The 15,456-nt window shown below is 45.4% G+C and overlaps 1 protein-coding gene across 5 annotated transcripts in view; it reads right to left on the bottom strand.

Annotated features, from left to right (window-relative positions):
* Positions 1-15,456, bottom strand: part of SMAP1 (small ArfGAP 1) — a 160,269-nt gene that overhangs the window by 12,450 nt on the left and 132,363 nt on the right. For all 5 annotated transcript variants that reach the window (XM_023625154.2, XM_023625152.2, XM_070245776.1 and 2 more), the window contains one exon: positions 12,011-12,101. In XM_023625154.2, the coding sequence (XP_023480922.1) occupies positions 12,011-12,101 (91 nt within the window). The remainder of the gene's footprint in view (positions 1-12,010; positions 12,102-15,456) is intronic.

The following is a 15,456-nucleotide window of genomic DNA, read 5'->3' as shown; positions in this document are numbered from 1 at the left end:
AGAGCACACAAACTTAACTACTTGGCCACACAGCCAGCCCCTGGTTTAATCTTTTTAACGAAGCTGTGATGGGGACTACTACTCATCCCACTTACAGACGGCCAAGAGTCGAACTCGTCCAGTGTCCCAGGGCTAGAGCAAAGCCTCATGTGTTATCTTACTCATTTTCTTGTGAGAGATGCAAACCATGCAAAAATGAATAGACTAAAAGTTCCCTACCACAGAAGGTGGCAATGGTTGCACAATAACGTGAATGTGCTCAATGCCACTAAACTGTACACTTAAAACTGGTTAAAATGGTAAATTTTATGTCATGTATTTCACCACAATAGAAATGTCTCTATCATACATTTCCTGTGCTTATAAACATATGCTCGAAACAATGTAAATACACAAATACAAGACACAAATAGTTTTCTTCACATAAAATTCCCTGGTGAGCACTTGAGGCCGTTTCCAGACCGTCACCATTACAGACAGACCACTGAGCACGCATGCCCCTAACAGCAAGCCTGCAGGGAATGACTGCTGCACTGTCAACAACTCCACTCTCTTATTCCGTAAGAAAAAAATTTTAAGTGGCCTTTTGAAATCTCAGAAAGGCATACCTCACAAACAACAGAGCTGGGCTCTCTTTGTAACCTCCCCAACAAGAGTTAATGGAGCTGTCACGAAAGTCAACTCGTACTGTAAGACCAAGGGGCTGTAGGATCCTTTAGAATGAGAGGGAGGAAGCGTGTGCTTAGAGACAGAATCTCTGTGGCCAGATTGACACTATTTTCAAGTGACTGGGGAAGATTTTCTTTTAGCTCCAAAAACATCAGATAAGGAACTTTCTCCCAACCTGCCCGAGGCTTCTCTCTATCCAGCCTCATGATGGGCACAGGTGACTCTGCTCTGCTCTCAAGTCTAGAACACACCCGCTGCCCTCTCTTCTCTCTACCCCAATCAGTCTTCTCCCCGTATGATTCCCCTAATAGGATGGATTTCACTCCCATCAATCTTCCTTGTTGCTATGAAAGCTAAGCATTCACAGAATTGTTGAAAAACAAATCCTTAGCCTAAATGACAACTTCTCAGCCTTGCAAATACAAGTTCCCAATGGTTTTTCCCATTGATTTCAATGTTTGCTGATTTGACTAACTACTACATTTGGCTTGCTAAACACCTTCTTTAAAAAAGATTGTTTTAATTCACTTTGAAGGTGGTTGTTTTTTTTTATTTTCAGTACTTTAAAAGGACAATTAAAGACTAGCTATCATTACCATCATTATAAACATCACATGTTGCCTGGATGTTTTTAAAGAACGTTTCCACGTTATCATTTTCGTCTCCATTACAGATGGGAGGGCCATCTCCTTTCATGATCTCCAGTTAGAAAAACTAGGGTGCAGACAGATTACAAGTTGCTCAACGTCACTTCCCTGGTTAAGGGGCAAAACCTGCCGTGGAACAGTCTTCTGACCCCAAACTGTGAGTGCTCTTTTCTCTAAACCACACACAAAAAATGTAATTACAACTGTCCCAAACTACAAAGAAATCACTTAAAATTGTGAAAATTAAAAACCAACTTTTAAGTAGTTTATAATTATTTGTACTAAGTTAGAGAAGCAGTCACATAAACCATTCAAAACCCGTTCAGCACCACACACCCCGCCTAATCATCTCCCCACTCCACTGTCCTCCTACCAGCCCCCAGCCTCCCAATTTTCAGTGAAGGACCCAGGTGGACGTGGTCATCAGAGAGAAGCAGGTGTGGATACAATCAGTGTTGCATCAACAGTGTTTACAAGTGGCTGGGAGTTTAATGCATCCTTTGATCAAGAGTCCACTAAGAGCCGTCTCTGCTGACTGAAAAAGCTCAGAGGCCACAAAAGCAACAGAACACCAACGTGTCAAAAATACAGTTTGTCAGATAATTTAAAGATTTAGAAAGAATAAGGCTTAGTCGAATTAAATGAGTTAAATAGTACCAATCACCATAATTTAAATCCAACATGGGTTGCATTTTGTGTGCACAAATGTGCGCGGCTGTGCACATACACAGACAAAGGGAAACGTCCTCTTTCAGGGTGGGAGCTGCAGACACTGCCTTCTGTGCGAGAAGGACGTCTGTACAAACAGCAGTCAGAGCTCACCACAGACAGGCTCCTGGGCATGTGTGTGCCCCCTGCTCAGCTACAGCTTGGTGGGAGCAGCGGCAGCAGGAGGGCAGTGGCCCCTCAATCAGTACGCAGAAACAGCAGCTGGTGGACAGTACAAATAATGGGAGATCCAGAGTACAAGAAAAGCCTGAGGCAAATGGAAGACACTTAGCTGGGCAGAACATCATAAAGAATGATAATGAAGCACAAAGGACCCCTCGAAAAGGCAAGGAGCAAACAGAAGAAATCAGGACAACGTGGTAAAATGAAGACACATCTCAATCTCAAAGGCAAAGGATCAAGCAAGCCTTCAGTTAGCAGCTGAGGGTAACTTTTTTTCCAATGTTACCTTAAGATTCCAGGCTGGCATTTTCTTTGAACACTGAGTTAGTAGATGACTATTTTAAACTGCACACAGAGCAGAAATTTACAAGAAAAGGTTAAAATGTTTTGAAGTAAAGAAAAAAAGTTGTTAAAACCCAGCGCTCCATCTCACAGAACATAAGGCGTGCCAGCACGCATGCACTGGCCTGCCTCACATGGTGACGCTGACGGACACTTGGAGAGAAGGCAACATTTCAACTATGACAAAGTCCCGAAGGCCAGTCTCTATCATCTAGAAATCCTCAATATGGTGAGTAAGACTCGATTCCATTAACAGTGGCTATACCACAACTCATCTGACACCAATAATCCAAATGAGTAAAGGTAAACATAGTATTTAAAACAATATTTAGCGTCTTCTCCTTGGCCCATTCCAAGTGCCTTTGAACAACAATTTATAAACTAAAAGGAAATAAGAATATAAAACTTTGCATTTTAATAACACATTTTTAACACTAATATTTTTATTTAAGCTCTATTGCCAGGTACTCTGATCAAAGCTTTATATAAAGTATCTCAGTTTAACCCTCACAGCAGGACAGTTTACACAGTAAGCCCAGGATTCCCACAGAAGTCTGGTGGTGCGCCTGGAAAGCTCACCTGCCCTAACCAGCCTGAGCAGCTTTTCCTGGTGCCCCTTCCTGTCCAGCCTTAGAATGGTTTAATGACAGTCGCCTGCCCTCCCTCTAAACGCACCTAGCGGGCAGGGGCTGGCTTCACTACTCAGCCCAGGCACAGTACTTGGCCCGAGCTCCCTTCTGAGGCAACGAAGGGCTCCTGAGCCCACAAGACGCAGCCCCACTCCTGCTGTAGGCCACATCACGCGCTCTGTTCAGTCAGGCCTACTGGCTCTTCCTCCCAAAACCCAGGGGCTGCAAAGTGGCCGCCTGCCCAAGTGCCTACAGTTGTTATGTTGAGTTTGTAACAGCACCCGAAGGCACCGAGATTGGACAGGCATGCGCAGCACCCCACCCTGGCACCGTGTTCACGGCGCAGAGCCCTGTGCACTCCATCCTGGCCTCTGCCCAGGAAGAGAGCGCAGCTTGACACACAGCAAATGCTCAATAGCTGCCTGCGAGCTGAAGTGCTTTCCAGACACAGTCGACGGGAGGATTCCTTGGTGACAGCAGAGCAACAGAGGAAAACAAGTCAGGTGATCTTCCTTTTGGGAGAAAAAGTGGAATAATGACACTATTTTTGAAAAGTAGCAGGGATCTGCCTACAAATCCCTCGTTAGCCCTTGCCCTACTTTGCCACCACCGCATTTAGTCCTAGCCAATGCTTCCTCCTTGAAAATCTCCTCCCTTTGAGTCTAAGGCCACACCCTCCTGGCAGACTCTGCAGCCGCTGCTGTCGACATCTTCGCTGGCACCTCCGTGTTCACAGCCACAGCCTGCAGGCGACCGTTTGCCTAGGGCATTACAACTGCTTCCCCAGGGTTTCCTCACTCCAGTTCACTGATGACAACGAGGTTGGAGCCATCTCTCTCAATGAGAAACGTGTCCTCCAGTCACTCCGTCCAAGGCAGCACACAGGACCACTTACGCACGTCAGCCCCCCAAACGCATCTGCTCAGGAAGATGAGAGGGGCTTCACAGAGGGAGGGAGGGCACCAGGAGCTGCGCTCACCTGGGGAACCGCCCACCTTCCTACCTGCTGTTCGCTCCAAGGACGACCTCCAGAGCACATGAGACTGCGCTCAAGGGAAGTCTGTGTTTGAATTTACAAAAACCTCATGTGCTCATCCTCTAACCAGGAGCCGCAAGAAAGTTAACCTTTGAATTGAGCAAAATAAAATTTAAGTTGGGAACTTCAGCATTACTCCAGATTTCAAACTAAATTCTCGTAACCAATTCTCTTAACGTAATCCCATCTCTTTCCTCACTAATAATTCTTTCTCCTAGTTTCCACACTGCAACCTCATCCCCCACTTGCACTCCTAGACAGAATCGAGGCTGCATCTTCTGGTATTTACTAGAGTTCCATGAACTCTGCTGGTGCTCAATGAATACTAATTGAGTTCATCCTTTACTTGAATGTCAGAGGCATTAGCTGGTTATAATCTATTTGCACAAATAATAAAAAAAGGTCAAAGAGCAACATGAGATGTGATGTATCACTAATCCAGTTTAAGGCAGGTAAGAATATGGTAAGTAAATGGATGCTATGTTTCTCGTTACCGTTTTTGACTGAGCGTGAACATTCAGGCTTGAGTATACCCTGGCTATGATGACAACTGCCACATCTAATTCATCGTAACTGCTGAGGCGTCATCCGGGGAAGGGATGAACATAAAGTGGAAGCAGCTCTGACTAAAGAAGGCTGCTTCCGTGAGACGCAGCGATGCTCACCTTAATGGCAAAACTCCTCCTCGTTAAAGCTTTATAAATCTTCATGCTACTCAAAGAACCCTTCTTATTTTCTACTCAAGAAACCATTTAATGCTCTTTCCTTAATAAATCTGTTATTTGAAATTCCTCTGTATTAAAATACAACTTGCTTTTATAAAATGAAAAACTCTCCTGGGCGTTACTTTGTAAATTCAAGTCACAAATGTCCATTTGAAGCATGTTAAAATTGTCAAGCTTCAAACTGTATTCAAATGCTTGAAAAAAAATAGGTGCCTGAGAGTTAAGCGAAGCTATTTATTTTTATTTTTTAGTTAACTTTTCTTACAGCTAAACCAGAGTTACTTAGGCTAATTTACTGAAATGATGGAAGTGGCCTTAAAAGATGATCTTCACGCTCTTGTTGTCTGTCCCTCCCTTCCCCAGCCCTCCATGCTGCATATTTTCCTGCAGCCCGGCCGACTCTGGAGCAGGGACCGCCCTAAGGAATGCAGGATGACCCCACAGCGCCGCGGCCCCCGGGGACCCACCCATTGAGAGCTGCTGTCCGAGATGGCTGAGAAGTGGCTTAAGGAGTAAACCTCATAGAACTGATTGTTTTTTAATGTCTCTCTCTCTGTATATATAATATTTATGAAGTCCCAAAAAGCAAGAAATACATAAATATGAAATTCCAAATTGTATAAAAGAAATTTCTTTCTTAATACTTGAAAAATGGTGACAGACTAGATTTCCCGAGGCCCCCCAATTTCCTCAGCTCTCTGGCAGCTGCGAGCCTCACAGGCCCAGCAGGAGCACCGTCCGCGTCGCTCGGCACAGGTGGGCGCCCTCCGCTCCCCCTTCAAAGGCCCGAGCTGCCTCGCACTGCTCTCCTCCAACTGACGTGCAGGTTACGGTCTCCACACAGCACTGCGTGCGAGTCACCGTGCTGGTGCTTCACGCTTATCTACTTGTCTATTCTGGTCATCAGTCGCAGAGGATTTCCCAGATGGAGACGTGGAGCCCAGACAAACACAGGTGCTGCCTCTAGATCCAGGGCTCCTCTCATGACACAATGCTGCCAGCTGTCAGCACAACAATGGGCCCAATGCCCAAGAGCTTCATCTTCTATCACAGCTCAACACAGTGTAATCATTAAGAACATGGGCCTGGGGCCGCCCTGTGGCCGAGTGGTTAAGTTCGCGCACTCTGCTTTGGCGGCCCAGGGTTTCACTGGTTCGGATCCTGGGCACAGACATGGCACCGCTCGTCAGGCCACGTTGAGGCGGCGTCCCACATGCTACAACCAGAAGGGCACACAACTAAAAAACATATATACATATACAGCTATGTACCGGGGGGCTTTGGGGAGAAAACGGAAAAATAAAATAAAATAAAAAAGAACATGGGCCTGGCTCTGTAATGTAGTGGCTGTGTGACTTTGGGCAACTTACCTAACCTCTCTGTGCCTCAGTTTCTTCATCTGTAAAATGGAAATAATGCTAGTTCACCAACCTTAGGGCTGTTGCAAAGATTCAATGAACAAACATCTGTAAACACACAAAACAGTGCCTGGCACATAGCAAGCACTATCTGTTTCTTAAGGTGACAAGACACTGATTTAACTAACACCTGAGTAATACCTTGGCCCATCTTAAGAGCTGAGGCTGGACTGTGGAGTCAGAGAAACCAAGGTTTGAATCCCAGTTCCACCGTCCAGAGGCTGGGCGTTGGAATTAACTTTTGTTAGCTTCGGTTTTCTTGTCTGTTAACAAAAACAGAAAGGGAAAAGGTGCGTGTGCACACGCACATGTGTGTGGTGCGTGTGTGTGTGCACGCATGTGTGTGTGTAAAAGGTTCATCCACCCTGAAGGACCGCTCCAGGACGATGCAATCTGCGCCCCGGCTGGCGCTTCTTGCCAACAAGATTTGCTCCCGCTCCAGAGGCTGGATCCTGTTTCCTCACCTCTCTTGCAACCAGAGTGAGGTCACATGGTCCCGTTCTGACCAGGGGACCCTGAGAACTCTGCTGGGGAATTCTCCGGATAGAGTTTTCCTTCCTGAAAAAAGAAACCCGTGAAGGGAAACCACCCTTTGGCTGTGGTCCTGTGAAGACGAGGTGGGGTGGCTGCATCACCATGTGTGACCACGAGGCAGAAGCCTGAAGGCTGGAGCCAGTGCTGGGATGAGGGTGGGACAAGGGTGGCAGGACGGGAAGAAGGAACGGGGCCCAGCGGCTGACCTCACTGTTGCACCCCTGCTGGCCCTGCACCGCCGGGCCTGTGGACTCTCAGGAACTACCCATGGCCTGCTGTTTCAGCCACGTGCAGGCTTTCAGACACTTGCAATCAGAAGTGGCCTCACTCACAGGTCATTTTCACTCCTGTCAACACCTGAATACAGTAGGCCCCTAATCCACAGTTTCACTTTACACGGTTTCAGTTTCCTGCCGTCAACCGTGGCCTGAAAATATTAGATGAAAAATTCCAGAAATACACAATTCATAAATTGCACATGCCGTGCCCTTCTGAGCAGCATGGTGAAATCTCTCACCGTCCCACTGCATCCCACCCTGACCCACTCAGCCCTTTGTCCAGCGGCTCCACACTGGACAGGCCTCTCGTCCATGAGTCACATTTCGGTTACCAGATCGACCAGGTGCCTGTGTTCAAGGAACTCTTATTTTACTTATTAACGGCCCCAAAGCATAAAAGCAGTGATGCTGGCAATTCAGATATCCAAATAGAAGCGTAAAGTAAAAAGCTGAAAGTTCTCGACTTGAGGAAAGAAAAAAAACCATATGCTGAGGTTGCTAAGATCTACGCTAACTTTTATTACAGTATATTGCTGTAATTGTTCTATTTTGTTATGTTATTGCTGTTAATCTTTAATTCTGTCTAATTTATAAATTAAACTTTATCACAGGAATGTACATTTAGGAAAAACCACAGTACAGATGGGCTTGGTACTATCCAGTTTCAGCCATCCACTGGGGCTCTTGGAACGTGGCCCCTGCAGATAAGGGGCGACGACTATCTTCTCTCTTTGCTGTGCTGTCCATCGGCACAGTCTTCAGAGGTTCCGTGCTGTGTCAGCACCACCAACGAGCTGCCCCTCCTTGCTCACCTCTGAAGTCTGAGATGTCACCGAGCTCCCTCCTCCTCCTGCCTCTGATGCCAGTTCTCCCAACTGCCCAGCCACTCACCCTCCGCTTCTCCCCAGCATGGACTGGGGGCCACTTGCCAGGATCTGCCTCCTGCAGCTCTCTTACAGCAATGTGTTCACCTGCCTGCATTTTCTTTCCTCCACAGATGTGGCTACACAAAAATAAAGCCAATTCCTAAACCTCCTTTTTGAAAGGGTGATAATAGTTTATATTAGTTCATTGAACATACTCCTCTGAGCAGAAACAATACAAGTTTTCATGAGGTTTTAAACCAGGTCTGAAAAACATGAGAGACTATAAAACCGCTTGGGGCACTTGTGCTGGAGTACCGGGGGTGCGCACACCTGCACGGGCACCCTCCTGACCTGGTCCACGCACGGCTCACGGGACGCGGGGGTTGCCAGGCCACGCTGCGGGGTCCAGCATTCTTTCAGCCAGCTCTCTCCAGACTGGGTCTATGTTACGGCACGTCGACTCTGAGCAAGAGGGATTTCTCTGCGGGACTTCTCTGCTCTAAAGGAACACAGTGCTTTCTGTGGGTGTTCTATCCTTCAGTCTGTTTCTGTCCAGGAAATCATTTAGAAACAAAAAAACTAAGAGGAAAAAAGGGTAAAGTATTCATCTGTCTCACTAAACTGGAGTATACGTTATAAGATAATTGAGTAGGTTATATACTGATAACTACATTTAACTAGCATTGTCAATCCACCTTAACTTGGCCATTGCGAGAAGTTAAAGCTTTTATTTCCTGAAATATAAGCATGAATGAGAAAACTTTAAAACCTGCCCAACTGTGTATGTTCCTTCGAGCTTCTCAATTAAGAAAAAACTGAGGAAATCTCTATCTACTTCTCTATATAGTTCAGTATTTAAAATAACTTAAAACAAAACTTACAAAATGTTTAGGCAGAAATGCCCCTGGCTGAAAAGTGAACAGTGTAAAAACAGGTAATTTTATTCAAGCAGTGAATCCATCCTGAGCTCGACGTTCACTGCCCAGACCACGCCTGGTTCTCTGCAAGACGCCTTCTGGACCCTGAGACACGCGAGGCCAGCCCCAGTCACAGGCCCTCTGGGCCCGAGGGGCTGCTGGCCGCAGCGCCCAACAGGGCCCGGATGCTCCACAGTGCACACGCACAAGGGACGGCAGCAAGACGGAAAGCCTGCAGGAGGCTCTGCGCCTTCGGGGGAGGACGGAGCTGACACTGCGGCGCCACGTTCGCCATCTGCACATCCACTGTAAACCTCCACCGGGCAGAGAGTCCTCCTTCTGACCTCACCTCCACCCTGCCACCTTGGAACTCTTCCAGCGTCTGATCTAAAACTGTCAGTCACCAGCAAATCCCCTATATATCCTTAACCTCTTCTTCAAGCTTGCCTTCACCCTCCAGCCCTAAATGAACCCCGGTTCTCCCGACAGACACTGTTTCCTGAGACCTCCCACTGCCTAAACGAGAACGGCCTCAGCAGACCCGCAGACCACACGTGAGAGAAATAAACCTTAACCGATGCAACCCACGGAGAGTCTGGAGTTGTCTGCTAGGCAGCATGGCGGCAACAGGTCACTGACCATCACAGAAACCGATACCAGAAGAGGTACCAGTTCCACCAGCACACCCTAAAAGCTGTGGTACTGACTTTGAGACTAGGGGGCGTTAGACAAGGAAACACTTATAGGAGCTTGGAAACTAGAGACAACACGTGACAGTGAAACTGTGGGTGAGCGGTCCCAGCAACAGCCTGGAAGGCAGGAAACGTCAAATGAAGCTCTGGCGGAGAGGCCCTAGTCGACCACGGCCCTGGGAGTAAGAGGAAGAAACGCCTACCGACGTGAGCGCTGAGCTCTGGGGGTCATTCACTACGCAGGGCGGCTGCAGCCACAGCGGAGTGTCTGAGGCAGTCACTCCATTTGTCTACTAGACCCCACGCCCTCCCGCTACTCAAGACAGGGCTGCAGCAATTCTTCTTGTCCTGAAGCATCAGGTGTGCTTGTCCTACAGGCCCCCTCTCAAAGGCAAACATCCTCCCATCTCATCTGGTCAGCACATCCTTGGTCTCTGTCTAAAGCACATCCAGAACTTGATTACTGCGTACAAGCTCCACGCCGCCACCAACTCCAGGCCAGTGTCATCTCTCCCCTCTGTCACTGTAAGCCCTGCTACCACACATCTTAACAGAGCAGCTACAAGAATTCTTCAAAAACTAAAGTCAGATCACACACTTCTTTGCTCAGATCCCGCCAGTGTGTTTCCAGGTCACTCAGCGTAGAAACTGAAGTCCTGTCACAACCTGCCTCCTCACCCCCCACCCCGCCACCGCTCTCCCTCAGACCACCCGGCTCCAGCACCCCGTCATACCTGTGGTCCTCGCACACAGCAAGGACGCTGCTGCTGCAGAGCCAGTGCACTTGCTGTCCCCTCACCTCAGGACACCCCGCCCACTCGTCCAGAGCCCCGACTCCTCCAGGGCTCTGCACTTGCTGTCCTCTCACCTCAGGATGCCCCCGCCCCACTCGTCCAGAGCCTCGACTTCTCCAGGTCTCTACTCCGGTGACACTCAGTGAGCTGCCCTGGCCACCCTATTTAAAATCACAACTACTCATTTTTGTTCTCTTTATCTGTAGCACTTACCACATAGCATCCATGAGACATTTTTCTTAACTGTTTAATCACCGTCTCCCCAGAGAGAACGAAAGCTCCCAGATCAGGTATTGTAGCCGTTTCCTTTCACAGCTAGCTCCCTAGTGCCTACAATGGTGCTGGACACACAGCAGACACCTAACAGACACCTGCATAATGACGCACGAGCCTCGGGTAAGAGGCAGGTCCAGTTTCTCTCGTACACTCCTAAGTTCCGAGCGTATCCACCAGGCACGTGGGCTGGAAAAGAGACGCCGCCGTGCGGAGAAAGACCCACGTGGTTCAGTAAGACAGTTTCTCACTTCGGTAATAAGTCTTTTTCTTTTCTCGTTTGCAGCAAAGGAAATAAAATACAGGAATTACAATGACTAGAATTCTACATAATTATATTTGGAGCCCTTGGACCGAAGCCCTGTTTTCAAAATTTCAGTTATTTTTAATATTTCTAATATACTATTCATTTTCACCACCACAAAAGACTTTTACCTTGTGGGGGTATATTTGCATGATATACTAGCTTCCTAAGAAATGAATAAAACATTCATCCATAATTCTTAAAATGGAAAACAGTTTACTTAATAAGAACTAGGACAATGTTTAGAAAAACCATATATGAAGTTCAACCCTACCCTTCAACTCTCTTTCATTCTTCTCTTTTAATTGATAATCTTTCTCCAAATTAAAAAAGTTTTCATTACTTACTGCTCCAAGGCTTAGACATTACTAGAAATAACCATTTATCAAGTTACTTTGGAAGGAAGACGACGTGTTTGTAGACAAGCGCAGTGCGAGCTCACCTTGAACAAAGCCAGCTCACGCACCAGGCCCACGGCCCAGAGCCCCACCCGCAACCACACACAGCGGGAAATTACAACAAGCGCTTCCCAGCGCCAGCAGACACGTGAAAGGTCTAGCCACCAGAGCTGGTATGAAGCAGCTGCTGCAGCTAACCAAAATTAAATTTTCCAATAAGGCTACCCCAGAATTATTTTGTTAAGGGAACCCCCTCCTCCAGCAACAAAACTAAATAAAGAGAGAGAAGCAAAAAGAATCCGCCTTTTATTTCAGTGTGGCAATGTCCAGTCCGCCAAGCCTCTGAAGATTACTTGATACTTCTTCCTTCCCCAAGGAACTCATTACTCATATTTCAGTGAAGATGTGCTGGCAGACACCAGCTCCTTTATTACACATTTCCTTTGTTCTGGGAACTCAGCAAACTAATCATACCATTTTCAAATTCAGTTAACAGGTATCTTTTGGGAAACTGATGATAAAGCCACCATACTCATTTCAAGTCAAGGTTTCAATTTTTTTTAACTGTAATGGTGACATGTATTTTTTATTACTTACCAAGTCCTAAAAGATCAACGGTGGGCTCTGCAGCTTTTTTAGGGCTGGTACTTTTTTTAGGCTCCAATTGCTGATCTTCTTTCTTCTGCAGCTTTAAAGTAAATAATCAGATTAATTTTTCTTAAATAAACTGGACAAGGCTTTTAAGCCCCAATTAATTTTGTGTATTTTTGATAAAGTTAGCGTGATGAAGCATAGGAGGCATAGTGTAAGGAAGTCTACAGCATGTATTATTATATAAAAAACAAGTAAACATGATCACTGAACTTGAAATGACAAACCTTACATATTAGGACCCCAAAAGAGTGAATATACAAATTTACATCTTAATATAATTGTTCTTAACCATTTAAATCCTTTATGTGAAATTATACTTTTTTAGGAACCGCACTTCACCTCTGCTAGCTACTGTTGACATGCGCCTGCTGGCACAGGCTGGGCAGGCCTTGGAGTCTCCAGGAGCACAATGCCACCCCCACCAGCCACACTGCTGACAAGCGAGACGTCACTGCACCAAGAAAAGCCTGATGAAATGTCACCTGATCTGTTTCCCTCCTGAATGTACACGATCAGCAACATTTTATAAATATTCTTCTCCTAGTCCTCCGGAGCCCAAGTCACAGTTACACATTCCAAACTCCCTTTCTCATTATACAAACAACGTGTAGGACAGCATGGAAAGACCTGTATCTACAGGATTCTCAACTCAAAAGCCCACCTCTCTATTTTCATTGAGGTCTAACTGACAGACAGCATTACAATAGCTTCAGGTAAACAACACAGTGATGCGAGACTCTTAGATACCGTGAAATGAGCACCACAATAAGTCTGTTAACATCCATCACCATACACTGTTACAAAATTTTACTTTCTTGTGCTGAAAACTTTTAAGATCTACTCTCTCAGCAACTTTCAAATATACAATACGGTATTAGTAACTATAGTCACCATGTGTACATTATACCCCCAGCACTTATTTATTTTATAGCTGGAATTTTGTACTTTTTAACTCCCTTCACCCATTTCGCCCAATTCCACCCTTGCCTCTAGCAACCACCAATCTGTTTGTTCTATCTACGAGCTCAGGGGTTTTTTGTTTATTTGGGGTTTTTTTGTTTTGTTTTGTTGGGTTTTTTTAGATTCTACACATAAGTGAGATCATATAGTATTTGTCTTTCTCTGTCTGACTTATTTCACTTAGCATAATACCCTCAAGGTCCATCCACACTGTCACAAATAGCAAGACTTCATTCTTTTTTATGGCTGAATGATATTCCATTGAATACAAAGCCTACCTTTCTTACACCAAGAAAAGAAAACATTCATTCATTCCTCAAACCATTCCTCCAAGACCACTGCTTCTAAGCTACAGACAACTCCCTCAGTTGTTGCACGAGTTTTTTGTCAGCTCGACAGATGAATAATTTCTAAGAACACACATCTACCCTTACTTGTATTTAGCCACTACTGTCTCTTCAGGATTATTTTTCAGCCGAGTAGCTCACCACCCACGCATCAATGCTTTAACGACCTTCTCAAACACAGAATCATCCGTCTGTAATTATACACACTTCTCAGAAGTTTAACGTAACCCATTTCACATTCTCTTCCACTTTTCAAACTCCAACATAACTAACACTTACCTTCTTAGCAAAATTGTTTCAAAGAAAGCATAGTTGAGAGCAGCAAAGTAAGCAATTCTTTTCAACTGAACAGTTAAACTGCTGGAATTTCCTTCCTTTTTTTTTTTTTAACTTGACAACCTGTGTTACCATAAATACTTAAATCTGCAACAGAATCTGAGGATGAAGTGGCCACGAGCACATACAGTTCAAATACTCCTGCAGGATCCTGGCAGCTTCTGGGGGCCAGCCTTCACTGGTCACACCCCTGCTGTAATACTGTGTGTCTTATGCTTAGTGGGCACTTAAAGATCTAATCACTGATTTAATTTAAAAGCAGAAAGCCTTAAAGTTGAAAATAACTTCAGATAATTTGGCCAAACTCATTCATTCTGCAAATTAACTGAGGCTCAGATATTATATGCCAAACAGGGATGGCATAACTAAAACTTATTTATGTCCCTCAAATGAGAACTCTTTCTTTGGTGTAGTATCTCACTGAATCTTCTTCCATGGAAAGAGGCCAGGAAGAGAAACCAGACCTGTGAGGGACTGCTTCCTATTCACCTTCTGCAGTCTAAGAATCTGGAACCTCTGCAGGCTAAAATGATTTCTTTTTAACAAGTCAAATTCGCATTCTGGTTTGAGCTACTTTCCCACCAAATTAGAACTACATTTTAAAACAGTGCTGAGTATGAAATGACCCACTCATTGTTTGGAAAACGGTGGAAAAGACAAATCCAAAAAGCAGATGTCCTCTGGGAAGCACTCCCACCTCAGCTGCAGGTGTGCCCACAAGTGGGTTTTGAAATCTATTTTACAGATTACAACTAGAAATTTTTTTGGCATTTAAAAGAAAATGAAACAGAAAACAGAATGCACCACACAAAGTAAAACTAAGTATTCATGAATTGTTTTGCACATTTGTGACACATGGGAGCACACGCAGGCTGGATCATAATGGACAACACACTTCTGACCAGAGTCACAGGTTGAGAAAGACTGCTCTAAGGACAAGCTGCTCCTTGCCTCCTACGACGTGTCAGCCACCTGAGTGAGGAATGCCTATGCCTGAAACCTTACCAACCACAGTCACGCACGGCACAACGATGCTTCAGTCAACAACAAACTGCATTACAATGGTGGTCCCATAAGATCAGTCCCACACAGCCTGGGTGTGTGGTATGGAGACCATCTAGGTTTGTAAAGTGCACTCTGTGATGCTCACACAAGGATGAAATCATCTGACGAGGCATTTCTCAGAATGTGCCCCCCTTGTTAAGTGACACACGACTGTACTCCAAATAGAGCTAGCTATTCTAGATGGATTTCAACAATTTAGATAAGGATTACCCTTACAGTTGGCATCTCAAACATTGTTCCACAGATCAACAAGGCAAAAGAGTTATTACTTTAAACATAGTCTAGTATCCTTCCTCCTCAAATCCTGCTGAGCAGCATCGCGAGCACGCTGGCGCGCGGCAGAGAGAACCGCAGAGTTCACTCTCCCGTCTGCACAGTGACCCAGGTTCTACCTCACACGCATCAGTGAGAGCCACAACACCGAACTCAGACGGTACTCTGCTTTGCTCACGAAAGTAAACAAAAGACGTTAGCCTCAATATTTACTTTTACTTTGAAACATATTAAGAGAAAATTCAAGGACAGATACATAAAGCGCCAAACTACACAGGTAAGGAGTCGTCCCGAAATAACAGTCAGAATAATACTTAATCTTTCAGAGCTAACTATCCATAAAAAGATAATAATTTTGTATATAATTTCTTTAAGTGACTTTCCAATAACAACTGAAAATTAATTCTC

The sequence above is a fragment of the Equus caballus genome, chromosome 20 (genome assembly GCF_041296265.1).
Source record: "Equus caballus isolate H_3958 breed thoroughbred chromosome 20, TB-T2T, whole genome shotgun sequence".
Taxonomy (NCBI): Eukaryota; Metazoa; Chordata; class Mammalia; order Perissodactyla; family Equidae; genus Equus; species Equus caballus.
Note: the sequence above shows the minus strand (reverse complement) of the source record. Positions and strands in the feature narration are given on the sequence as shown.